General features: G+C 42.1%; 1 protein-coding gene across 1 annotated transcript; it reads right to left on the bottom strand.

Moving 5' to 3' along the window:
* Positions 1-7,086: 7,086 nt before the first annotated feature.
* LYSMD2 (LysM domain containing 2) lies at positions 7,087-24,940 on the bottom strand. Its single transcript, XM_054564760.1, has 3 exons — positions 24,652-24,940; positions 11,592-11,920; positions 7,087-7,614 (listed from the first exon to the last, which is right to left on the bottom strand). Exons 1-3 carry the CDS (start codon positions 24,910-24,912, stop codon positions 7,572-7,574), a joined length of 633 nt encoding a protein of 210 aa, XP_054420735.1. The 5' UTR covers positions 24,913-24,940; the 3' UTR covers positions 7,087-7,571.
* Between the last annotated feature and the right edge of the window lie 2,849 nt (positions 24,941-27,789).

The following is a 27,789-nucleotide window of genomic DNA, read 5'->3' as shown; positions in this document are numbered from 1 at the left end:
TCCATGCAGAAAATGAGGTCATAAGCAACACATAAAGTAAGGTAAAAAAAAAAAAAAATGCATGTCCGATCTGAGCTATCTAACCTGGATAACTCAGTTTATCCGGGTGGACTTGATCCCAGCCAAGTTTCTTAACATAGTGCAAGAGGGCCAGACAGCAGGATAGCAACAGAGATAAAAATCATTCCTTTCCCTGGGAACCGAAGTGGGTCGATGAGCTTCCCTGGAGGAAAGGGATAACGAACTTCGGGGCCCTGCAAATCCCCTTCCTCAGCCATCACCGCAAATGCAGCGCTGGCCACTCATAGCCGCCCAAGGTCCTCCTGACATTGTTCATGGAATTTTCCCAAACCAAAGAATGCTTCTAAAATATGCTATTCAGTACAAATTAATTACATATTTTTCTATACATTTCAGTTGAAAGTCATAAAAATAATACAATGCTTCGTGTATTAGTTATCACTGTTTCAAATGGCTTTCTGATACCTGTCACTTTTTGGTGAGGACTGGGGATGTAAGAGAAAATGGAAGAGGCTGTTTTTCATGGGTAGGAGACCCCTGCAGCTCCTCCCATCCTCTCTAGAGTTGCAGAAATAAACAAACCAAAATCTGACATGCAAAATATAAATAAATAACCCTACACTCTTAATATATTCCAGAGAAGCCAGTACTCATTGGTAAGCGGAGAGAAAATGAAAAACACCTTTGCCCAGACTATACTTGCCAAAGCTCAATAACTCAGACTTGTTTTAATGAGTCATCTTTGATAACGTGACCAACTCTACTCCCCGCCATGTCCTGTAGTCCAAATAGGCTGTTTATACATCAAAGAGAAAAAATTGGCTGTGACTTGCTTTGTTTTTCTGTGATTTATCTACATATCTATGCAGTATTTTTAAAAATAAAAATTTAGCGGGTTTATTGTAGCTTTCTGAACACACTAACATTCATTAGCTCTTACCGATAACCGAGACAAAAGGAGATGAATCATCAGTCCTGTTTTATAAATAAGAAAGCTGGGTCACAAAAAATTATGTTCAAACTCATATGGCCAAGAAGTTGTCAGGCTGGAACTAGACCCCGGGTGTCTGATCTCGGTCATTCTTCCACCGTGATTCCATGTGCATGGCGCGGGCTAAGGGGCTCCAGGGCAGTTTCACTACAGCCACAGTGAATTCCAGGTGTTTAATAACTTGAAAAAGGGGAGAGGTGTTTTGGCTAGACATTGGTAACAGAGACCCTTAGGCAAAAATAAGATGTTCAGAGAAATGTTTTTGAGATTGTGGACTTAATTTTAATTTTCAGCTCATGTTAGGTCTTTTGGATAGTGTTTTTGTTTTTTGTTTTTTCTTAATGTGGTTTAGTTTATTTTTTTCCATCACCATTTCCTCCCAGCAGTCACCGCGCTGTTGTCCATGGCCATGAGCCCTTTTTCCTTTTCGCTCAATCCCGTGACCCTCGAACCTCCCCCTACCCTTAGTTGTCATCCTGCTCTCCACCTATAAGTCTCACTCTATTTTGCTTATTAGTTCAGTTTGTTCCTTAGATTTCTCTTATGAGTGAAATCATATGGTATTTGTCTTTCTCTGACTGGCTTATTTCACTTTGCAAAATGTCAAAGGGTAAAATTTTCTTTTTTATGGCTGCTAAGTATTCCATTGTGTAAATGTCCCATAGTTGTTCTATCCACTCACCAACTGATGGACACTTGGGCTGTTTCCATATCTTGGCGATTGTAAATAACACTGCAATGAACATAGGGGTGTTTATAGTCTTTCAAATTATGTTTTGGGTTTCTTGGGATATATTCCCAGAAGTAGGATCACTGGGTCAAAAGGCAAATCCATTTTTAATTTTTTGAGGTTACTCCATACTGTTTTCTATAGTGGCTGCACCAGTCTGCATTCCCACCAACAATGCAAATGTGTTCCCCTTTCTCCACATCCTCACCAGCACTTGTTGTTTGTTGATTTATTGGTGATAGGCATTCTGACGGGTGTGAGATGGTATCTCATTGTGGTTTTTTTTGCAACTCTCTGATGATTAGTGATGTTGAGCATCATCTCATATGTCTATTGGCCATCTGTATATCCTCTTTGGAGAAGTGTCTATACAGGTCCTTTGCCCATTTTTAAATTGAGTTTTTTGTTTTCTTGGTGTGGAATTTTGTAATTTCTTTATAAATATCGGATATTAACCCCTTATCAGATGTATCAGAGAATATGTTCTCCCATTCTGTGGGGTTTTTTTATTTTGCTAATGTTTTCCTCTGCTGTGCAAAAACCTTTTAGTTTGATGTAGTTCCATTTGTTTATTTTTTCTTCTGTTTCCCTTGCCTGGGGAGATATATCCCATAACATATTGCTATGAGCAATGTCCAAGATTTTGCTGCCCATGTTTTCTTCTGTGGTTTTTATGTTTTCGGGTCTAAGATGTAAGTCTTTGATCCACTTTTAATTTATTCTTGTGTGTGGTGTAACAAAGTGGTCTGGTTTCATTATTCTGCATGTATCTGTCCAATTTTCCCAACACCATTTGTTGAGTAAACTACCTTCAGCCTGCTGTATGTGCTTGCTGCCTCTGTCAAATATTAATTGACTCTAAAGGTGTGGGTTTATTTCTGGGCTCTTTGTTCTGTTCCATTGGTCTACGTTTCTGTTTTTGTGGCAGTACCATGCTGCTTTGATCACTATGGCCTTATAATACAGTTTCGTTTGTTGGGAGTTTTTTGATTACTGCTTCGATTCCACTAGGTGTAATCTGCCTATTCAGATTCTCTCTTTCTGATTTAGTTTTAGAAGATGGTATGTTTCTAGGAATTTATCCATTTCATCCAGGTTGTCCAGTTTGTTGACATATAGTTGTTCATAATACCTTCTTACAATCCTCTGCATTTCTTTGGTGTCCGTTTTTACTTCTCCTCTTATAGTTCTGATTTTATTGATTTGGATCCTCTTTCTTTTTTCCTTGATGAGTCTGGTTAAAGGTTTGTCAATGCTGTTTATCTTTACAAAGAGCCAGCTCTTGGATTCATTGATCTTTTGTATCTTTTTTCACTATTTTGTTTCTTTCTGCTCCAATCTTTATCACTTCCTTCCTTCAACTCACTTTGGGCTTGCTTTGTTGTTCTTTTACAAATTCCTTTAAATGCAAAGTTAGATTGTTTATTTGAACTTTTTCTTGGTTTTTGAGATAGGGCTGTACTGCTATGAATTTCCCTCTTGGGATTGCTTTCCCAGTGTCCCACAGATTTGGGATTGTTGTGTCCTCATTTTCAATTGTTTCAAGACACCTTTTGATTTCTTCCTTGAACTTGTTGTTGACCCATTCATTGTTTAATGACATGTAATTTAGCTTCTATGTCTTTGTGTGTTTTTCAGTGTTCTTGTAATTGAGCTCTAGCTTCATAGCATTGTGGCCAGAGAAGATGCCTGATATAATTTCAGTCTTCTTAAATTCATTGAGACTTGTTTTGTGTCCTAACACGTGGTCTATCCTAGAAAACGTTCCACGTGCTCTTGAAATGTATATTCTGCTGCTTTGGGATGCAATGCTCTGAAGATATAAATTAAATCCTTTTGATCTAGTGTGTCATTTAAAGCCGCTGTCTCTTTGATTTTCTGTCAGGAAGATCTATCCATCGAAATCAATGGGATGTTAAAATCCCCTACTATCACTGTACTTCTGTCTGCCTCTTACTTTGTGTCCATGAAGATTTGCTCCACATATTTTAGTGTTCGTATGTTGGGTGCATATATGTTTACTAGATTTATATCCTCTTGCTGGATTGTTCCCTTTAAAATTATGTAGTGTCCCTCTTTGTCTCTTAAAATAGCCTTGGTTTTAAAGTCTATTTTCTCGAGATAAGTACTTCTACCCCAGCTTTTTTCCCCATTTGCATGAAATATCTTTTTCAATCCCTTTACTTTTAGTCTGTGCGTATCTTTCAATGAGGTGGGTGTCTTGTAGGCAGCATATATACAGGTCTTGTTTCCATATCCATTCAGCTACTCCATGTCTTTTGGTTGGAGCATTTAAGCCATTTACATTTATAGTGATTATTGATAGATATGTATGTAATGCCATTTTATTTTTGGACTATTTTCCTCTTATTTTTTCTTTCTTCTTATTCTACTTAAAACAAGCCCTTTAACATTTGTTGCAGTAGTGGTTTGGTGTTAACAAACTCTATTAGCTCTTTCTTGTATGGGAAGCTCCTTATTTCTCCTTTGATTTTAAATGATAGCCTTGCTGGGCAAAGCAGTCTTGGTTGTAGGTCCTTACTTTTCATCACCTTGAATATTTCACACCACTACATTCTGGCCTGAAATATTTCTGTTGAGAAATCAGATGACAGTCTGATTGGTGCTCCCTTGTAGGTAACTACCTGCTTTTCTCTTGCAGCTTTTACGATTCTCTCCATGTCTTTAAGCCTTTCATTTTAATTATGATGTGTCTTGGTGTAGGCCTCTTTAGGTCCAACTTGGTTGGGACTCTCTGAGTTTCCTGGACTTGTGTGTTTTTCCCCTTCACAGATTAGGGAAGTTTTTGATCATTATTTTTTCAAGAAGGTTCTCAATTCCTTGCTCACTCTCTTCTCCTTCTGGTATTCCCATTGTGAGGGTGGTGTTATGCTTCATGTTGTCCAAAATGTCTCTTAAACTCCTTTTTTAATTCTTTTTTCTTTTTGCTGCTCTGCCTGGGTGTTTTTTTCTATCTTGTCTTCCAAATCAGTGATTCAACCCTCTGCTTTATCTAACCTACTGTTTATTCCTTCCAGTGTATTATTTATTTTAGATATTACATTCTTTATTTCTGACTGGTCTTTTATGGTTATTCTATCTTTTTTCATGCTGTTGAGTGACCTTATAATTATTACTCTATGTGTTAAATTGCTTGCCTCCATTTCATCTAGTTCTTCAGAATTCTCTTGTTCTTTCATTTGGCATGTTTATCTTCCCATTTTGGTTGCTGCTTTGTATTTGTTTTTATGTATTAGGTCAATCTGCAAAGACTCTGGTGTACGCTTTTGTCAGAAGCTTCTTGTGATTCACCCTGGGCAAACTTTTAGAAGCTATCGGTGATCCACAGCACCTGAATCCCTTTGCTGAGCCTGTTTGTGTGCAGAAGGAACCAGACCGCACACCAAGGCTGGCTTTTATCAGCACCAGGCCTCGGGGAAGGTCAGCTAAAGTCTCAGAGCCCCCAGAGATCCACCTTAGTTATTAAACTAATTAGTGACATAGCCTCAAGCTGTACTCAACAGCCTGGCTTAAGCTCCACAGGGTGGAGCAGAGTAATTCCTGTGGGTAGGGCTATTGTTTCCCCTCAGGCTGATACTGGGTGGAGAGGAATGCTTTGCCTGAGCGAGATGGCTCCTGAAGTATATGGGTTGTGACTCAGCACAGAGATCCTGGTGGTTGCTCCCTCAATTCTCTCCCCAGAACCACCAGCCCCAGACTCTCATGTGTCTCTTGTCCACTCTGCCCTCTCTGCTGGAGCCCAGGGTAAGTGGCTGCAAACAAAAATTTTGTTCATTGCCCTTTAAGAGACTCTGCATTTCCAGCCATCTTTCCCTGGCAGACAGAGACCCTGCTGCTTTTCACAGCTGGATGTTATCTGGGTTCCTTTCTGGCTCTGGTGCTATAGGCTGAGGAGTCCAGCTTGGGGTTTAGACCCCACCCATCTCAGGGGAAACCTGCTGGCCACTGAAATATCCCTCTGGAACTTTAGCTGCCACCTGTGGGAGCCTAGCCAGCCCTCTGGTGCCTCCTCTGCATTCCATACCAGTCTTGTTGTGGTGAAGTGGTTTCTTCTGTCCAGCTAGTGTTCAGTTGGTTCTTCAGGATGATTTCTCTACAGTTTTGTTGTAATTCCAGATTGGTCCTGGGAGGAGGTTAGTGTAGTTTCCACTTACTCCTCTGCCATCTTGGTTCTCTATGGATAGTGTTTTTGGATTTATGTCTTTTAGATTACACTCAAATTTCAGATAATTTTATGTTAAACAGCATAATAACTTTATGTTTTTTAAAGTTCCTGGGTCTCCACAGATCCATGAGCCTTTTCTTACATATACAGCTGTTTTTCTTCTTTTTCTTTCAGTTTTCTCCTCTACTAACTAATGCCCCATTATTTGTGTAATAGAATACAAGAAAACAGCAAAGCATGATCAAGAAATCACCCTCTATCAAAGATGATACTAACATGAGAAAAAAACCCAGAAATAAAAACAAAACACAAAGGATTATGTACTTTGTGAACAAAGAAGAAATTCATGGCAAGGGCAGAGAGCTACCGTTTCCCATTCATGCCTCAAGGCTTGGACATGTGCAGTTCTGGTACCGCAAACTCTGCTGCATTCACACCTAAGGATCTTTGTTTCCTGCTTAATAGAAGGAAGACTTTCTATTAACAATAAGGAACAAGGAGAAACAAAACTGGGAGAAGAAAACAAGGAAAGAGAAAAGAGGGAAAGAAGACAGGAAACAAAGGTCCATATTGCCCTTCAGAAAGCAGACCCCTTTTGGGATGTTGGGAAGGAATAAATATGAGGAATTTTTGTGGAAGGTTAAAGATTTATTTAACCCAGCATTTGAATAGAAATCAAGACCAAAAATATTTAACTGTAAATAATATATTGCTTAATGTTTCCTGCTGTAAACTATACATATAATAGAAGTAAGACAAATAAAATTATGGGAATAGAAACCTAACCCTCAATTCCAATGAGCACAGAGACTACAAAACATACTACAGTGACTTATCAATGAAATCTACAATAGAGTTCAACAATGTGTTAGGTCATGGTATTGCTTTTTTCTTCAATTGATCACATTCCATGTTTTCACTGTATCTGAAACACATCAAATCAAATATTATAAAAATGCAAAGGTTACTAGTAACTGCAACTGATTTGCTTTAAGATTATTAAAATTTTTTTCAAAATTGCAATTAAAATAATAAAAACTGTAAAAGTAGAGGAAAAGTCACTATATCAAAAATATAACTTAAAATCAATTTTTTCTCATTTAAAAAAATTGGAGACTCAAATATAAAAACATAGTTTATTTTTTTCAGACTTTGGTAGTTTATTTTTATAAAATAGCAGACAAAATTTGGTTCTCTATATTAATACAGAATATGTAATACATATCGAAATATATAGCACTTAATTATAAACACATAGCAAAATCAGCATCACTTAAACGGCAACCATATTTTTCTTATCATTAGGAATTCTCAAGAAATAAACAGTTTTTAGCTTGGCTATGTAATAGTCTTTGATGTTTTATGTCAGCTAGTATTTACAAAAGCAAGTCTAAAAACTACCACCACTACAAAAGTGATGAGCTTCAGGGTACAATTTTGTTTCATGCCATAATGCAGACTTAAAATTATGGAAAGCCAGAGGGAACTAATCACTTCAGTGCAACTGCAGTAGGTGGAACTACTTAATTGTGATTCAAAGATGTACACTCGGAGTCCAAGAGAAATGCTTTTGAATCTTCAGTTGTTGGTTTCTTTATGATCCAACCATCTCTTAATCAGGTGAGATTATGTCCCATGATCCTCTAACTGTGATAGAGTGAAGTTGCATAGGGATTGTCTTCATCTCTGGGGGAAAAAAAGGAATATAGCATAAACCAGTGTTTAAACATGTATTCAGGGCTTGCGGTCAATATGGAGGTGTAGGGAGACATGGCTTCCCTCCTCACACAGCTACATCAAAATTACAACTAATATACATCACTCAGAACCATCAGAAATCGAGTTGAATGAAAATGTGACAACTACAGAATTAAACCACATCCATCCAGACTGGTGGGAGGGGCACAGATGTGGAACAGGCTGATCCCACACCCATGTGTACTGGATAAAAATTCAAGACAGGTATCTTGAGAGCGAGGAGTCCCGACACCACACCAGGACCCCCAACCCAAGGTTCCAGTGCAAGAAAGATAATTCCCCACAACTCCTGGCTGCAAAAACCAAGGGGATTAAGTTGGTGGAAGAAACTTCTGGAGCCCCAAGCAGTTTCTCTTAAAGAACACACAAAAGGACTCACCTACTCAGTCCCACTCCCTCTGAGCTCCAGCACCAGGGTAGCTGCTTGAAAGGCACTAGTAGGATACAGGGAAAAACTGAAGTGTCTGGCAGAAAGGTGGGCAGAGGCCACTGTCCCTTTTTTTTAACTGTCTCCGCACAAAGCCACAGAGCCAGCAAGCTGGAGCCGTATCTCAGACTCCATCAACGTGGCTAATACTGCTTGACCTGCCTTGGAGATACCCAGAGACTCAGTCCCACCCAACTTTCCAGCCCAACCAAGCTGCTTTTCCATACAAATGGTCCTGGCTCATGGTTCAATACTTCCAAAATCCTCTCAAACAAGCAACAGCTGGCTTCAGGGAGCCCTGGGCCTGGCACTAGCAGCAGCCAGCCTAGACTCAGAGCTTGGCTTCACCTGGGAATCTCCAAGCCCAGCACAATTAGCAGCCATCTCAGATTCCTTTATAGCTCAGGCAGAGTCGCCCCAGGCAAAACACAGGTGGGGGCTGACCCTGCCCTGCACCACTGGGGATATGCCCACTGTGTACCCAGTGGGCAGCTACAGACCATGTCAAAGCACCACCACCCTGCCCCTGCAGAGCTGATCCTCCACGGAGGATAGAGGGTGGTAGTCAGTGGTCACAAGTCCTTACAGCTGACTGGCCTGGGTAAATCCCTCCCATTGATCTGTCAACAGCAACCAAAGCTCAACTACAAGAAGAAGGTATATGCAAAGGGCGCATCTCTAATACCCACTTGGGTGATAGGGGAGGCTGTGCCACTGGACCCTACAGGAGACCTACAACTTTAGGCCACACTACCAAGGTACAGTTTCAAAGCAGCTCTACCTAATACATAGAAACAAACACAGGGGAGCTGCCAAAATGAGGAGAAAAAGAAACATGACCCAAATGAAAGAATAGATCAAAACTCCAGAAAAAGAGCTAAACAAAATGAAGACAAGCAATCTATCAGATGCAGAGTTCAAAACACTGGTCATAAGGAGTTCAAGGAACTTAGTGAGGACCTCAACAGCATAAAAAAGACCCAGTCAGAAACAAAGGATACACTATTGAAATAAAGAACAATTTACAGGGAAACAACAGTAGAGTGGATGAAGCCAAGAATCAAACCAATGATTTGGAACATAAGGAAGCAAAAAACAACCAATTAGAACAATAGGAAGAAAAAAGAATCTAAATTAAAAAATGAGGACAGTTTAAGCAGCCTCTGGGACAGCAAAGAGGTCTAACATTTGCATCATAGGGGTGCCAGAAGGAGAAAAGAAAGAACAAGAAATTGGAAATCTATTAGAAAAAAATAATTTAAGAAAACTTACTTACTCTGGTAAAGGAAATAGACATGCAAGTCTAGAAAGTACAGAGTCCCAAACAAGATGGATGCAAAGACGCCCACTCCAAGAACCATCATAATAAAAATGTCAAACGTTAGGATAAAGAAGGAATCTTAAAAGCAGCAAGAGAAAAGATAGTGGTTTCCTACAAGGGAGTTCCCATAAGACTGTCAGCTGATTTCTCAAAAGGAATTTGGCAAGAGAAGGGATTGGCAAGAAATACTCAAAGTCATGAAAAGCAGGGACCTACAGCCACAACTGCTCTACCCAGCAAAGATATCATTTAGAATTGAAGCGCAGATAAAGAGCTTCCCAGACAAGAAAACGAAGGGAGTTAATCATAACCAAACCATTATTATATGAAATGTAAAAGGGACTTATTTAAGAAAAAGAAGATCAAAACTATGAACAATAAAATGGCAATACATATCTATCAACAATTGAGTCTAAAAAACAAACTAAGTAAACAAGAGGAACAGAGACAGAATTGTAGATGCGGAGAGCATTTTGATGGTTTCCAGATGGGAGGGCACTGTGGGCAATGGGTGAGGAGGTGAGGGGATTAAGAAGTACAACTAGGCAGTCACAGAATAGCCATGGGCATGTAAAGTACAGTATGGGACATGGAGTAGCCAAAGAACCTACACACATGGCCCATGGACATGAATAATGGTGCGGGGATTGCCTGACGGAGTAGGGTGGGCTGGGTGGAGGCAGGAAAATGGGGAAAAAGCAGGACAACTGTAATAGCATAATCAATAAAATATAATTTTAAAAAAACTGTATTCAGAAAACTAACACATACACTTACCATACAACTTCATATCCACTTTCCAAGAAGTGCAGATATGTGTCAACTTATTGTGCATGCCCTGAAAGTTTATGAAATGCGAATAGGCATTGAGGTGTACCTTACTGACTCCATTTTATTGGTACCTCAGTTATTGTAAGAAAGAAAGGTGCTTGCTATATATTTATATTTATTTATATTACATTTAAATAAAGTAACTTAAAAATTAATTATATTCTATATCTGTTTATATTTTTAATATTTCGCTTCTTTCTCAAAAGGATTTGGGGTGCCTACAACAAAGGGGATACATGTGAGATGAATAAAATAGAAAGTAAAAATCAGGACAAAAGAGAAGGATACAAATATATTAAGCATAAGAAATAGTATAGTGGTTCAACTGAGCACCAATTTTAGTTGCAATCTTTGTGGTAGTCAGGGCACAAAAGGAAACACAGTAGATTGGGCCATTTTTGAAAGAAAAAGAAAGAAAAGAAAGAAGGAAAGAAGTGAAGGGAAGGGGAGAGAGAAAGAGAAAGAGAGAGAGAAAGACAGAAAGAAAGACAGACAGACAGACAGAAAGAAAGAAAGGCAGACAGAAAGAAAGAAAGAAAGAAAGGCAGACAGAAAGAAAGAAAGAAAGAAAGAAAGAAAGAAAGAAAGAAAGAAAGAAAGAAAGAAAGAAAGAAAGAAAGAAAGAAAGAAAGAAAGAAAGGCAGAAAGAAAGAAAGAAAGGCAGACAGAAAGAAAGAAAGAAAGAAAGAAAGAAAGAAAGAAAGAAAGAAAGAAAGAAAGAAAGAAAGACAGAAAGAAAGAAAAAGAAAGAAAGAAAGAAAGAAAGAAAGAAAGAAAGAAAGAAAGACAGAAAGACAGACAGAAAGAAAAAAAGAAGAAAGGAAGAAAGAAAGACAGACAGACAGCAGAAAGAAAGACCAATATTAGAGGGGAAAGAAAGGTTTGCCCTAGTACCAAATTAAAGAACAAAGGAAAAACTCACATGAAATCTTACGTAAAAAAACATCTGGCAACAAACAATGTACAATATCCTTGACAAATTTTTAAGGTTCAGTATTTTACAAAGCATTCTCTAGGGCATTGCTTCCTTTGAGAGTGTCAACTAGATGTCTCTACTTGGCTGCTATCCGTAATCGCTAGCTGGACAAGTTATGCAATTAAAGCAAAGAAGCAAACTTTTTATAATAAATCACAGTGACAAAGCGTTGCAACAGATAAAGTCTTATTGCAGAATACAGTGGCTCTGTTTAGATTTCATATATTAAAAATGCCTTTCTGGAATTAAAACATAGTTTTTCTTAAGCAAAAAAAGAAAAGAAAATTTGACCAAGTAAAAACATCTTAGTCATTTATTCAGCCTCTGACACTTTATCAGAGCATATTTACCTGCTTTCTTCTTTCAGTTTCTTGGCTGCCTGTGTTGATAACTGAATCTGCAAGTCCAGCCTCTGCAGGAAATCTTTGGCTGACACTTCCTCAGGCGTCACAGGCTGAGCATCAGGCGCTTGAGGACTGGGAGGAGGCAGGTCTGCAGCTGCTACCAGCCCTTCTTCATGAGAAAAACGGTCCTCAACAGTTTCATTTTCGGGAGAATCAATTGAATTAAGTCCATTAAACAGAAAAGGCTTCTCTGAAATAATGGGGATGTTCAAAGTTTTCTTCAGAAATATACAGTCATTGGTAAAGAGTTTATTTGCCCTTTTAATCTGCTCCATCTAAAATATAAAAAAGGAATCACAGAGTTACAAACAAATAAATATGGAGTAGGGCTTATTACACAACACAGAAGTAAAAATATGTGCAATACTTGCAAAATGTGTGCAATGCTTTCTCTGGATCTGAGATTTTTAATTTGGGTTTTGTCGTCTCCCCAGATACCTCAGTTATTAAAAAAATTCTGTCTCCTAATTTTAAAAAAGGAAAGACTAGTTTCCCCCACTATGATAGTTGCCCTGCAAGATAGCTTTTACCAAGCAGCCTTAAATCTCTTAAGTTAAAAAATATGGAAATTTTAGCATTTGTGTAATAAATTCCATTTATTTTAAAATTTCTACTTCTGATTTTTCAAAAACTTACTAGTGCTGTTTTTTTACTTGTGGAGTGTGTCCTGAGCCTCTTGAATTATATTTAGTAAGCACAATGGATACAGGAAGTGGTACGGAGATAGGTATAAAGAGAATTGGGACGGAGGGTGTAGGCTGGGGCTGTGGCCGTTAAGAAAGGCCCCACAGGGAAGGTGGAGGACTGATTTCGATTCTTCCAACTTTAAATGGACCTTGAAGAATCGGTAGAAGTGGGACAGTTAAGGAGAGGAGATGGGAGCACTTTACATACAGTATCTCATTTCTTCTACCTTATGGAGTAGGTATTTGAAGATCCACTTTACAAATAAAAGAAACCAAGCTGACAGAGGTTATGTCCCATGGAGTCATAACACAACAGGCAGATCAAGAAGCTAGAATTTAGTACAGGTTTCTATAACCTCAAACTTTCATGCTTTTGGATGACTCCTCCAAACACAGAAACAGGGACAGGAGTTGGAGATGAAAAGGGGACTGGAACTGACACACATTATTTAACCCCATTGAACCTTCATGACAGTTCCACCATCTGGACACTAGCATCCCCTTTTCACAAATGAAACAGGGAGGCAAGAGAGTTAAGTGGCGTGCCTACGTCCGCAATGCTGGAAAGTGCACCCAGGGCTCAAACTACGCTGGTACTGAGTAAGTGGAGACGTGTCTACTCCTTTTTTTTTAACTTTATTTTTATTGTCAACACTATTACAGATGTTCCCACTTTCCCCTCCTTTGCCCACCGCCCCCGAGCCCCTGACCCCCCTCCCTCCAGCCATCACCACACTGTTGTCCATGTCCGTGGGTCATGTACGTGTGCTCTTTGGCTACTCCCTTCGCCTGCTACGCCCTAGCACCGCCACCCACCCCTGCCCTGACAGCGGTCAGTCTGTTCCATGGATCCACGTTCTGTTTTTATTTTGTTCGTCAGATTCCATATATAAGTGAGATCATGTGGTATTTATCTTTCTGACTGGCTTATTTCAAAGTGCCTCCTCTCATGCCCACGGCACCACGTCATAAGGTATCTGCAAACTTCTCCACCCAGCTGGCCTGGGGTTCGCACCGTGCTAGGCTCTTTACATTCACGCTAACATCTAATTTTGACCACAACTTTTTCTTATGGGTATGTAACTGAGATGGTTTGGGAATCTGACAGACGTGGTTTCAAATCGCAGCTACACCAAGACTGTATGAACATGAGCTTGTTAGTTTTCTCGCTGAGTCTGTTTCTTCATGTGTAAAACAGGTATCTATCCTTCACAGGGTTGTCGGAAGGACTAAATAACAGTTTATACACATACAGAGAGGAGATAGATAGGTGACACATAGATAGATAAATACATACATACATACATACATACATACATATAGAATAGATAGAGACTGTTTAGCAGAGTGCCTGGCAGTAGCTGGTACTTACTCTTCTCCATTTCCAATGAAGAAATAAAGGCACACAAGAGATGATTGGTTGGACCAAGTGCATACGGTTCTTTAAATGCATGAACCAGACTTTCCATCAGACTCTAAGGTCCATATAAAATCAGGATGAAAGGTCATGACTAATGGGAACAAATTACGGAGATCCTTTAATGCCAAACTGATTGAGTGAAAAAATTAGATTTCTACTACAAAGAGCCTGAGAAAATATTAAATAAACGCATTCTGTTCCTCATACCTTCTTGCTAAAAGCTGAATCTGCAGAAATAGTACATTCAAAGTCTTCTTTTTTTCCTTTAAAGACATTAAAGAATCTTTTGTACAGGGTGGGTGGTCTTTTAGTTAAAAGTTAACTTTTAACTAAAAAGTTAAAGGAAAGAAGGCAAAGGTGAGAAAGGACATGAAGAGGCTGGTGTACTTTAGAAAGATTAAAATATAAAAATCCTAAGTGTCTCTGGTCTAATTTAGGCTTAGATTTGAAAGAGCTGAATAACTTAAATACTTTATTCATAGCAGGTTCACATATCGTCTAATCTGCCTTCAGAACCCCTTGCATTTACCACTTAGCATGAACCTCTCCATCTCTCTTAGCACCTGGGCTTCCAATGACACTGAGCTCTTCCCTGGCTCCAGGGTGAGCCTGTGACTCACACCTGCCCTTTGGTGTGTCACAGTGCCCTGGCTTTCATGATAGGTCACAGTCCCATCTCAGAACAATTCAGAGATGCTGGGTCTGGAAGGGTTAAGCTCTTCTGTTTTTTTCTGCTGGAAGGAGACAGGCCTGGAGCTGCTGGCAACCACCCTTTCTGCCTCCTGGCGCCGGACAAGGAGGCCATCCTGGAGGAGAGCTATCAGACCCGCATCAAAGCCTGAAGCTAGGACACCCTAGGACCCTTCATCTCCATTAGCCCGTAAACGCCATTTTGTTTGGTTTTTGCTTAGGCCAATGTGAGTTAGGTTTTCTGCCACTCATGCGTGAAAGAGCCCTCATTGATACAGTACCGTCTGAAATGCTTATCGGCAGGGCCCTACAACTGCTAATCGCTATGGTTTTCTGGGAATAATAATACAAGACAGAAACAGTCAGAAACACTAGGATCTGATTGCTGAGGCAGGGCTGGGGATCCATAAACCGAATTCCTTCAAGACACGAACTGGTACTTGTATAGCCCACAATCTAACAGATCTTATACACAATAAGTGCTTAGGATGGTTGGATGGTTGGACGGGTGGTTAGATGGATGGATGGATACAGGTCAGAGGAACAGGTGTAGAAGATAAACCCAGAGAAGTGACCAGAAATGTGTAGTAAGTTATCTGTTGTGTTGGCTATTCTCTAATCTATCTCCCACTCTCCTTGAACCTGTTCCAAACCCCAGGAGGCTGACATCTTCACTGCACCACCGAAGGCCCCTTGCCCTTGGAATTCCTGTTGGTGTTCCAAAGGGAGGCACCCGAGAACCACCACGCCCTGCCCCCAGCGGCTGCATCCCTCTATGACAAAGTCCCTCCCAGGCCGCCCCTTGTCGGATATGCTGCTCCTTCCCCGGCCTTAAGGCCTCGGGGTAATATCGCCCTGCTGTTTTCAGTCTCAGGTGCTTCTCCATCCCTTGTCGGTTCCCTTCATTCTGCTCACACTTCTGTAAGTGCCCTTTTATTAAACTCTCTTTGCCCACACCTTCTGAGTCCACTACCTGTGTCATGCCAGGGTCTTTTTTTTTTTAGATAGATAGATAGATAGATAAGATTTATTTATTTGACAGAGGGAAAGGGAAGGAGAAAGAGAGGGACAGGAACATCAATGTGTAGTTGGCCTCTTGGTCACCCCCCACTAGGGACCTGGTCTGCAACTCAAGCATGTGCTCTAAGTGGGAATCAAACCAGTGACCTCTTGGTTTGCAGGCCAGCACTCAATCCACTGAGCCACACAGAGAGCTCATGCCAGGATCTTGACTGATACATCTATCATTCACAGCCAAGAAGCAGCAGCCAATGACAGGGAGCATGAGAGAATGTGACCGGCTTAAAGGCTGGGTGTAGTCAGGGAGTCCACAGGGACTGAAGGACAGGGCTCCCCTGGCTCTCGTCATGCCATTGTACAATCCATCCACCGACAGAACTGCCTCTTTAACTAGTCCATGAGCTTCCTTACATTGGGGCTGGAACTCGTACCACCTCGGTATTGTCAGCAAGCACTTCAGGTGCATGTTGACCTTTATAGCTAGACTCTGAGATGACACATGAGATACCAACATCAAGGACATCAGAGATGTTCAGACATAGTTGGCATCAAGGTGGAAACCAATATAAGAATGGGCTGTTTTGGGTAGGAAGGTGAAGATGGTAAATGAGTCTAACATACGGTAGTAGTTAGAATACAGCTGTGGGGTCACATTTTCTGGGTTTAAATTCTGGCTTTGCCACTTTCTAACCATTCTCTGTGCCTGTTTTCCTTTCTGTAAAGTAGGGATAATAATAGTATCTTACACACAATATGATCGTTATGAGGATTAAATAATTTAATTCATGAAAAACATGTGGAACAGTGCATGCATGGCACACAGGAAGCACTCAAAAATGTTTGCAGCTATATCATTAAGTGTGGATAAAAGTGAGAAAGCAACAGGTAAGAGCAGATCCTAACATGTTCAGCAAATGAGAAGGAAAGGAGATAAGAATTCCTCCCAATAAAAGATATTTCTCCCATAAAGTAGGAAAAATTTTTTTTTTAAATCCAGGTAAACAAGCCCGGGATGAGTAACACTGCATGTTGTCACTGCCCTGAGATGTATACTTTAAGTTTGTTTTTAGAGGCAATGGATATGCATGCTCTTCACTTGTTCTCCTTTCCAAACAGTGGCTTAAACCAACTACGTAGGCTCCAAACTCTGTTACCTAGAGTAAAGCTAAGGAATGAAACCAGCCATGCAAAATTCCAGGAGAAAAAACCATTCCAGCCATAAAGAACAGCTGCAAATGCCCCACAGCAGGAAAAAATGGTGTGGCTGGACCACGCAGGACCTTGGATGCCAAGGTAAGGAATTTGGATTTTATTTTAAAAGTGCTGGGAGGCCATCAGACAGTGAACAGAGTGCCATGATGTGACTACAGCTGAAGATCACTCTGCAGCTTTGTGGAAAATGGATTAGCATCAGTGGAAACAAGGAAACCCAGTTATGGAGGAAACAGCAATAGCACAGGTAAGAGACTGTACATAATCCCAAACAGTGAAATGATGTTTTAGGAATGTTTTATACTTTCACCTGAGCTTAGATGGGCCTAATGTTCTAGGAATTTCACCTCAGGTAAAATGAAAAAATTCATGACACAGTCCATGCAAGACCTGGAAAAGTCTACAGCTGTGCCTCCTGTCCTCTGTTCAACACGTTCTAATTCCCCATTAATGCTGAGAATAGAAAGTGTGACCTTTTCAAGGCGACACAGGACTACTCTCTGTTTCTTGAGGGCAGATGAGTAAGGGAGAGGTATAGCGATCAAACGCTTTCATTTCGAAACTCTTTTCTAATCAGGGTTGAAAGCATGACTCAATAAAGTTTACTGATAAATGGGGACGGAAAGAGTGGTGAGTGCACAGTGCGGTGTGCAGATGATGTTTTATTGAGTTGTACTCTTGAAACCCGTATGTTTTTACTAATCAATGTCACCCCAATAAATTTAATTTAAAAAATAAAATAAAAATAAAGTTTACTGTCTGCTCACTAAGAAACAGATTACCAAGTAAGAGCTATCAGGGTGGCCCTAAGATCGGCCACGATGGAATTAGGAAGAACACGCGCCATCAACAACTTAAAAATAATCTATTTAAAATGACTCCCCTGTAGCCCTGGTCGGGGCACCTCAGTTGGTTGGAGTGTCGTCCATAAACCGAAGGGTTGCAGGTTCAATCGCCAGTCAGGGCGCATGCTTAGGTTGCAGTGTGGTCCCCAGTCAGGGCACATAGAAGAGGCCACTGACTGGTGTTTCTATCTTGCATCAATGTTTCTCTCGCTGTCTCTCCCTCCCTTCCTCTGTCTCTAAAATCAATAAGCATGTCCTCATGTGAGGATTAAAAAAATAAAATGACTCCCCTGTAAATGCTTTCTGTAAAGGTCAATTTACTATGGGGAAAATTGCAAAACTCCCCCCACAAACAGTAGCTCGACAGCAGCGGCTGGGCATGGCCAAGAACGCTCCCCGAAGGCCGCTCTGGTCAGCATCATCAGGCCACCGGCCTCACGGTGAGCGCAACATTCAAAATTCTTACTCTTCTTCCTCTTGCAAACAATAACATATATGGAGCCACTTTAAAACGTAGCTAGAGCTGCCATACCAGAACTGCCTCGCCTGTCTTATGTCTCAAACCTTGAACTGTTCAAAACAGGGCAAAAAACCTTTGGACTGAACCTAAAGCAATACTTTTTACCGAAACACTGTTTGCAAAGATCACAAGAAGGCAGTTATTATGATCACCAGGCTGATGACTACTGGACTGAAAATCTAAAACATTGCTTAGAATTAACATCGGCTGTTATAGTATCTGCACCAATAGAAATATCCCCTCCTACTGATGTAATTGTTCTCCTTTCCTTTCTCATAAATATCCGTTGCCTTTGTTTCCTAGTCAGGCTTCTTTTTGAGTTAATGCTTCCCAAATAGTTATTCTTATTGATCTCAATAAATGCATGCTGCCTCTCTTGAAAGGCCTTTTATTTTCAGGTTAACCCTCTCCATTCCTCAAAAAAGACACAACCTTCCAAAGACATTTCAGGATAAACAATAACTAAATTTACATAGCACTGTGTGGTTTGTGGAATATTTTCATATGTACACAACTCTCATTTGATTTTCATTTTACAGAAAATAAAACAGACTTAAATATTATAGAATTCTCTCAAGATCATTTTCTAGTAAGTGCTGGCTTCACTACCTCTCCGTCTCCTGTTAAGTTATAGATTTTGGTGGCAACCAGGCTCTTCCACTGCTGTGTGCTAAGGGAAAAAGGATTTATTCTTCTCTAAGCCAGCTCAGAAGGATATATGACATTCCATCTCTATGAACTGTCCAGAAAAGGCAAATCTGTAGGTTAGAAAGTAGATTCCTGGTTGCCTATGGCTGGAGAAGGGAACAGGGAGTCAGGGCAGTGGGCAAAGGGATTTTTTCAGGGGGATGGAACTGTTTTAAAATTGGATTCTGGTGATGGTTGCACAACTCTGTAAATTCACTAAAAGTCCTTGAATTGTACACTTAAGATGGGTGGATTCTGTGCTATATAAATTATTTCTCAATAAAGCTGTTTTTTAAAAAATACATGAGACTATTAAACCCCCCCACTGCACGTACTGAAAGAAATTTTTACCATACCTCTCATTACAAGCTGCACTATTTATTTATGGTTCCCTTCCCTTTGACCAGCAGGAGTCAACAATTTTTCCAACTGCAGCAGGGGCTAAAGTTACAAACATGGAAGATTTACAAACACTTCCATTTCTAACTCCCAATACTGGTTCCCCCTAAAGTGACAACCATTTCACCTTTTCTCAGCAAAGTGATTTCTGTTAGGGGAAGTGTTAAGAAGTGCCTGGGCTTAGCAACTCATTAGAAGAGAAAGAGAAGACCCAGCTAATAAAACAAGACAGGAAGTGACTAAGGGAACTGGAGGTAATGTGGCCTCTAGAGAGGGGAGAGGACTGGCAAGTTGCCAGAAGAAAGCAAAAAGATGAAAAAAAGTATGCAAATAATAGGTCCCCTTGCTGCCTCCTAACCACTTTCAGTTTCTATATGGAACAGCATAGAAACTGAAAATTTGTCCCAGGGTTTCCAAACAAACGGTTCGCAGTGGCTGCCTGAAGCTGGTTACTTTCCTCGGGAGGCTTACAGCCAACTAACAAGAGCAGGACCAGTGCAAACGCCATAGCAAAACCTAGCAAACCAGGTTAGGCGAGGGGCCTCAGTGGCTCGGTGGAGACAGCACAGCCAGGGAAATTCCAGCCCGAGCAAGTTCATGTCTGAGATTTGAACTTTACTTAACAGTTTCGCTACTCAGCCCAAGGAGTTTCCGTTTCCCAGCCACATCCTCTCAAATGCCTCTTACTCTGATAAAGATGTTCAAATCTAAATCTCTATGTAATTCAATATAAAGACCCAATGCTGGGGGCAGGGGAGGAAAGAAGCACCAAGTACCAGCTGCAGCAGTAATCTTTGTGCAGGTTAGGGAGCTAGCCTCCAATCCAACTTTGCAATTCGAGTCAAGCAGAATGTACCCCCTCATTCACCCTGTACCTTGGGCCCCATCTTTAAGGGTCTGCTCAACTGCAGGGCTTAGTGACATCATACCAGTCAGGCTTTCCTGTGGATTAAATCCCCCCATACGTGGAGGGCCCGCCCTGTGAAGACTCAGGCTAGACGCAGAATATACAGAGGTCAGCCACACAGTCAGCCTGGCTTCTCCAGCAGCTACAGGCACAGGGCCTAGCATCTAGCACAGGGCCTCAAACAAAGCAGGCTCCATAAAAGCTAGTTTAAAAAAATAATGAATGTCAGTTATGAATAACTATAAACGACTTTAGAAGGGATGGTGGAAAGTCTCATTAAGATATTTTCTAAGTCACTGGCAGAAGAACTGGGGTCCCTGGCCAGGTCCACAATTTTCTTTCCTATAGAGAAGCTTCCTGGACCCCGTGGCCGACCTCTAGGGCAGAGACACTCAAACGGAACAGTAAACAAATAAGCAGAAAATACACAGCATATCAACCAATTACCTAGAATCCAATCATTTCACCACTTCCTTCCCTACTGCTTTGGTCCAAACTACTCTCTCGCCTGCATTATTGCAAAGCCTCCGTTCTGTCTGCCTTGGCCCCCGCCCCCGCCCCGCCCCGCCCCGCCCCCACTGCTCTCACCCACCCCCGCCACCCCCACCTGTCTATTCTCAAAGCGGCAGCAGGAGTGATCCTTTTTTTGATAAATTGGGTTTAGAGAGAAATGATGATTTATTTTTCCACTTATTTATGCATTCATTGGTTGATTCTTATATGTGTCCTGATCAAGGATCAAACCCGTATCCTTGATGTATCGGGATGATGCTCCAACCAAATGAGCTACCCAGCCAGGGCCAGAGTGATCCTTTTAATGCGTAACTTAGATCACGTCACTCTTCTGCTCAAACTCCTCTAATGCTTCCCAACTCATTCAGACAAAAAAACCAAAGTTCTCACAATGGCCTTTAAGGCTCTAAGTTATTCTGGTCCAAAAACACCCTGTTGCTGTTGCATTCTGAGCACCAGCCACACTATACTGGGAACTTGCCAATTATGTTCCCACCTCAAGGCCTTTGTACCACTTGCCGTTCCTTCTGCCTGGAATATTTTTCAAAGATATCTGCATGGCTCCTTCCCTCGCCTCCTTCTCAGGGAGGTCGTCCATGGCCACACTATTTAAATTGCAGCCACGTCCACCAGCCCTCCCTGTCTTCTTTCCTGCTTAATTTTTTCATTTTGCTTATCAATACCTGACACATAACATATTTTTGTTTACTTACTGTCTCAACTGACTAAAATATAAGCTCCATGAGAGCATGGATTTTTATTTATTCACTAATGTATCACCAGAAAGATAGAAGTTGGAGAAAAAAGAAAAACTGGATGAATGTTAAGTACTGTTGGGAAAACAAGGCAGGGCAGGGCAGGGCAGGAGGGTTGCAGTTTGACATAGAGTCGTCAGGGGGGTCCTGGAGGAGCCACTTAAGCAAAGACCTGAAGGCAGTGAGGGAGCAAGTCGCACAGCCAAGGTCAGCTACGTGATTTGTAGGGCCCAGTGAAAAGAGAAAATGGGGGGCCCTTGTCCACGAATTATTAAGTTTCCAGTTGCCAACAGCAGAGCATTAAACCACGGGCAGGGTCCTTATAAACATGCGGCCCTGTGTGACTGCACGGGTCACACGCCCATGAATGGGGCCCTGCACGCAGCTCTCAGAGAAAGTGTGTTCCAGACAGATGGAACAGCAAGTGCAAAGGCCCTCCAAGAAGGGACAGAGCTTTGCAAACAAGTGAAGAGGCCATGCATAAAAACATAAAGATTCCTGAGTCCCTTTTCTGAATATCCTTGTCAAGCAGGTTCAATGTCAGCTGGAATCCTTTCTTTTTCAGCCTGTCCCTGGGCATTCTCCTATCCAGGCAAGTTTGAGGAACACATCTATTTCCACATCTTGGGATGCACATTGCTGCTGGCCCTTGAGTTCCACTTCAGATAACCAGTTTCCAAGTTGTTCCCCTAGTAACCCAGGACTGGAACTGGGTCTCCATCTTCGCTTCTTCTCAGAGTCTTTGTTCTGGGAACCTCCCTATACCTACAATACTACTGGTTTTCAACAGTGTCACCCACCAAGGGTCTGGGGTCCTGTTTGGACTCCTCACTGGGTGGGCTGGGGAGCTGTCATCCGCAGACAGGCTTCCCTGAGAGTTCCTGCTCTGCTTAGTAAGATTGTTGAGGTCTCTTGCCAGACATGGGATGTTCAAGTCAAATGTTTGCCTGGATTCACTCTTAATTCAGGTACACTACCTGAGCTTTCTAAATCTCTAACATCTCATTAACCTACTTCTTTAAACGGCAGTTTAAATATATTGATGATCTTGGCAGTCAATATTAGAAACTTACTCAAATTCTTTCTGTTCAGTCAGGAAAAAAGGAAAACCTTTCTGCCTTTTTAGCTTCTCCCTAAAATCTCAATTTACAATAAGTAAATTCAGTTAATACGTGTAGATATTAATTAAAGCCAAGTAGATCACTTCGCTGTTACAGTATTACCACTTTCATTAAGGCTACATAATCAGTAGAGAGGTCTCTAAAAAATTCATTAACTTCATAGTTCAGGGCCCAAAGTAAATGATATATATGTAATACACCAGTGGTTCTCAATCCAGAGTGAGTTTCTTCCCAGGGAACATTTGGCAATGTCTGGTTGGGGGTGGGGGTCCTACTGGCATCTATAGGCAGCGGTCACAGATGCTGCTAAAGTAAGTAAACATCCTCCAATGCACAGGACAACCCTCCCCTCAACAAAGGATTATCCAGTGCGTAATATCAATGGCGCTGCAGTTGAGAAACCCTATAACAGACTATTGTGATTACAGATTCTAGTTCATTTCATTTGAGCTTAATATCTTAAAATCAAGTCTTTATAAAACTAATGAAAAATTGAGATTTACACTTTAACAGAAAGGGGTAAAAGGTTATGAGTAACAGAATCTCTATTAGTGAAAAACAAGGGTTAGAAAGAATTTGATCTATGGTGGAGACCTGCAGTGATCAAGTTGTTTAGAAGCTCGAAGCAAGCCAAGTGAAACCACAGAGGGCAGTGGGTTGCAGACAGACTGATGTGGGTAGTGAGCAGGAGAAACACCACTTCTCTGGATATCATGGATTCCTAGGTGCAGTCACCCTGGCTTCATAGGTAAGACCCATAGAGACCAGACAAAAAAGACTTTCCTTCTTTAGTAACCAAGATGTTAAGAGAGCTCTTGATAACACCAGGATAAAAATATGGGTGGAAATCAGAAGGAATATCGAGAGAAAAGCCAATGTTTTATCACTGTGCGGATTCAAGCTGGCCTCAATGAATGAGCATACTTGGAAAATATCTTTACCTCTCATCTACCTTCTCATCTGTAAAAAGGAGATTAGTTACACCTATCTCAAGGTTTATAAGGAAAGTCAAATTAAATAAGAACAAGATGGAACAGGACAAATGCAACGCCTGGCACCTAGCAAGCACTCAGCAGAAGGGAGCTACTGTTGTTTGCCAATTCTTCTTTCCCCTGGCTTTGACCCAAACCAGGCCCCATTAATGCACTTAAGAACTGTAGTTTTAAGCTCCTATTTAGAAACTCCCAAGAGGGCAGAATGGGACAATGCATGGCATGATAATGTCAGTACATGCCTGCACAGCAAGATCTTTGGTCTCAAAATGTTTACATGATCGAAGGACCTGCTAGGTAAATATATACCAGCTTGAATGTGCAAAATAGATTCCTCAGTCTCTGCCGTTTGGTCAAGAGCCAGAGTTTCACTTTAAGAGAGAGGTATAGAAAAGATCACCTTTCATCCGATTGCTGTCTAAGGTGCTTCAGGAAAGAATACTGAAAACTGATACATAACTCAAATGCAAAAAGGCCATCACATAGCTCAGAGTTAATTATAAGTAATTTTAATGAAACAATATGTTCCCTCAGGTTTCCATGTTCTTCCCAGAGGTGTAATGCAATATACCCAACACAGACACGCTTATAAATTTATAATAAACACAGCTCTCCAGCTCACCCAGACCAGTTCTTGGCTCCTGCTTAGCGACAGATGTCACATTCACAGTTGCCAGTGAGTCCAGGGGTGTAATTTCACTTCCAAATAAAGAAGCATAATCGATAGAACCAGAGCATTCCGCGGGAACAACTGCCATTCCTGACTCATCACAGTGCTTGTTTACCCAAAAAACAAAATTCTCTGCCCAACTGCACAGGTCAGCTCGGCTTTGAGTAAATATATACGTGGTGTTATGAACGGGACTGAAAATCAGGTGACCGCGGCTCCCGGTTATGATGCCAAAGCTCTGATCCTCTTTGGCTTTACTCGCAAGACAGATCGGAATCTGGGCAGGGCACCGGGAACTCGATGCACCTACCTGAGGACAGAGCCTTGGCGGCCCGCCCCCCTGGCTAACAGGACCAGCTTTGGCGACCATTGCTGTTGCCGGCATCGCACACAGAGCCAGTACTTGGGGCCAAGCCTCCCCGAGACAGATGGCTGCCTCCTCGACCCCCACTACTCGTACGCTCCGCCCCGAGACGTTCTGCCCCCTCCTCCCCCCGAACCTACCTCCTTCCCCCAACCCACCACCACCGCTGCAGCCAGCGCGGGCCGCTGCGGCCATCACTGCTTACCGTGACTCCGTACTTGAGCGCAATGCCCTGCAGCGTGTCGCTCGCGCGGACCCGGTGCTCCACATGCCGCTCAAAGACACCGGCGTTCACGCTGGCTGTGCTACCATACGAGCGGGTTTTGGTGCGGGCCAGGCTCAGCGACAGCTCGGCCTCCTCCGGCTCGGAGCTTGAGCGCGACCGCGGCGGCGGGGACGGGGCTGAAGACCGGGGCGCACGGGGGCCGCCTTCCCGCAGGGCCAGCACGGGCGAGGAATCCGCCATGGGTCCTGCGGAGGCCGCCAGGTCGGGAAGCGGGCCAAGAGGGCGGTGCCTCCGCCTCTGCCGCCGCCGCCCCTGCTTCCTCCTCACTGAGGCTGCGGATGGCTGTGATGCGGGGGCGGCGGGCTGGAGGCAGCGGCGGGAAGCTGAAGGCCTGGCATGGCGGGTACCCCCACCCCCTCGCCTCCCTCCTTCCCCGGGCGCATCTGCAAAGGGAAGGATGAAACCTCCCTTTGGGAAGCCTCCGCAGCGTCCGGCCGACTGCCGCGCTCCATTCTGCCCACCGGGACCGGGAGGTCCTGTGCTGCGAAGAAACGAAGCTAAGTGCGGCCTATCCTTAGGTGTCCTCGGCCCCAGGTGAACGCCGCGCCAGGCCGACAGAGCCTGCTTGGAGCCCTGCCTTGACCACAGCAAAACACCAAAGTGTGGCTCTGCACCCGTAATTGATTCCCTCCCTAGCAGGCACCAGCCTCCAGAGACCTTCCAGCTCTCTCGGTGCTAAGGGTACTTCGCTTTCCCCACCCGTTTAGCTTGCCTGTAAGTCTACGTCACAGAAAACATTAACACTACTAAACACACATAGCCCCTCTAGGCCCCTCTGAACAGTTGGGAGTGTCTAGTCCTTTCAACATTACACCAGGCGGATAGTGCTTCCAAGGCCTTGTGGGTAACCTTAAACTAACCTCCAACTGTTTAAGTTTCACCCTTCATTGCACACCAGTACCAATTTTAGTCCTGGGCTGCCTTGGAGGTCTGACTAGGTATGGTCTGATCTCCTGGCTCTCTGCTTAGAATTTGCAATCTGCATCCATCTTTTTTTCTTATCTATTTGGTTTCCTTTTTAATACCCTGAAATCATAACTCCCCAAAGTATTATCATTAAATCTACCGATGACCTCTTGTCTATATTCTTCATTTTGAACACCCTCTTCTCAGCATTCTAGCATGTGACAGTATTCTACACAGTGCACGCACATTAGAATCTAGTGCCCGGCTTCCTGTCATACTCTGTACAGCTCTCCAAAATGAGGTACCTGATAGGCAGCTTAGGGGACCAGAAGTTTGATTCATTGGCTGAAGTTTCCCTACGTTTCTGTGTTGAACAAAGGCAAAGGACCTAGAGCTCAGGTGACGATGGAAGAGGAGCAGCTGGTCCCTACGTCACTCTCCCACTCAAAAGTTCTTAAGTGGCTCCCAGTGGACAACAGCATTAACATAACTCTCACTGACATTCGAGCTATTCTTCCCATTTTTATTATCCATTCTATAGTCATTGCCAATCTACAACTCATCCTGTATACTCCATATGCTCCTGCCAAACAGCCACGTGAATTTGCCCCTTTCTACCTTCATGCCTTGCACATACTATACTCTCCATCTGAAACGCTACTCTTCCAATATCTCTGTCTACATTTTCTTTATTTAAGGCTTATCCCAAATGATACATCCTCCATGAGATAGTTCCTGATTCTTCTCACCTATCCCCTTGCCTCAAATGCCCAGTTGTTCATTGTTTTTCCATTGAACCCCAAGGTGGTTTGTAAATCTCATTTAGCATTTAACTTGTGTTTTGTGTCATGTGCTCGTCTTACCGCCTCTATACATGCTCCTGGGAGATGAAACTACATCTTACTCTTCTCTTTAGCTCAGCAGTGCCTAGCTCAGAGGCTTGAATAAAGCATCAAAAGTGGTTGAATTGAGGTGTAGTAAAAAGATCAAGGAAAACTAAATTAGCTTAATTAGCAAGAATCTTCCGTGCATGAACTCTTGGGTGGTATCCAGTGTTCCCATCTCAGGACCTAAGAAAATCCCAGGGTTTCAATATATAGATGAGATCAGATAATACTTAAAGAGAAAAGAAGAAATTGCCCTCAAAGAGTTTACAATCTAGTAGTGAGAGAGCATATAACATGTCTTCCTGTAAGGAAAAATTTACTAAAGAACCTGGGAGTTTTTATTTAAAGATTAATGAACTGTTTAATGGTATTATTAGGTGTTCTTTGGAAAGGGTTCCACAATCAGTTAATTGGGTAATGTTCAACAGTGGGGCAAAGGTGTAATAGCCACTGTAGTGAGAAGGTATTTTCAGACCGAAGAACAATACATACAACTCCATAAACTAGAACAGAAGTTATTTTAGGGTAATTTACTTAGAGGAACGTAGGGCCAGAGCAGACAGATGACCCAGTAGTTCTGCACAAATTATTCTCCACTACTGGACCCCTATTACGGTACATTTTTTATAATATAACTCCAGCACCGATAATTGACAAGACAAAGGGACAAAGAATGTGGTGTGCACCGGGGGCCATACCTCCTGGTGGTCTTATGACAGGTAATGGTTTACAATTGGTTCTATCACCAGCCTGATGATGATTTCGGTTGTGATTCCATTCTGGCCATTACTAACCAAAGTATTTATGACTACATGGTATGGAACACAGATAATCATTAACTAGAGACTTTGGTGTGCTTACATAGTACAATCAGGGTAGTTAAAGGTCACAGCATGATCCACGACACAAAGATAGAGTTGGTTTTTGTTCACAACCACATCTATACAGGGATATGTTTCTAGCTTTATTTCCCTTTTGGAGATTCACAATGCATATGAGCATAATGAAGATTCTAGAAGTCCTGCAGTAAAGTAAGCTACTGGATATTGCTTGACACCATAATCCCCAAACTCATTTGACAGTGGAATGCCTTTTTGTCTTCAGAATTTGTTTTGGAAAGTGGAGGGACAGCAACAGGATTTAATAAGGGACCAGGAAGATGACTTTGAAAAGTAAGAGATTACCAAAAGACAGAACAGTAGGTACCTAAATAAAGTAAGGGGCAGAAAAAGAGCCAAGTAGGAAAAAGTCTAGGTGACGATCA

Source organism: Pteronotus mesoamericanus, unplaced genomic scaffold, assembly GCF_021234165.1.
Source record: "Pteronotus mesoamericanus isolate MK-2021 breed Mesoamerican mustached bat unplaced genomic scaffold, CSHL_Meso_final contig_164, whole genome shotgun sequence".
In the NCBI taxonomy this organism is placed as follows: domain Eukaryota; kingdom Metazoa; phylum Chordata; class Mammalia; order Chiroptera; family Mormoopidae; genus Pteronotus; species Pteronotus mesoamericanus.
The sequence above is the reverse complement of the archived record's forward strand: the minus strand, read 5'-3'. Positions and strand labels throughout refer to the sequence as shown.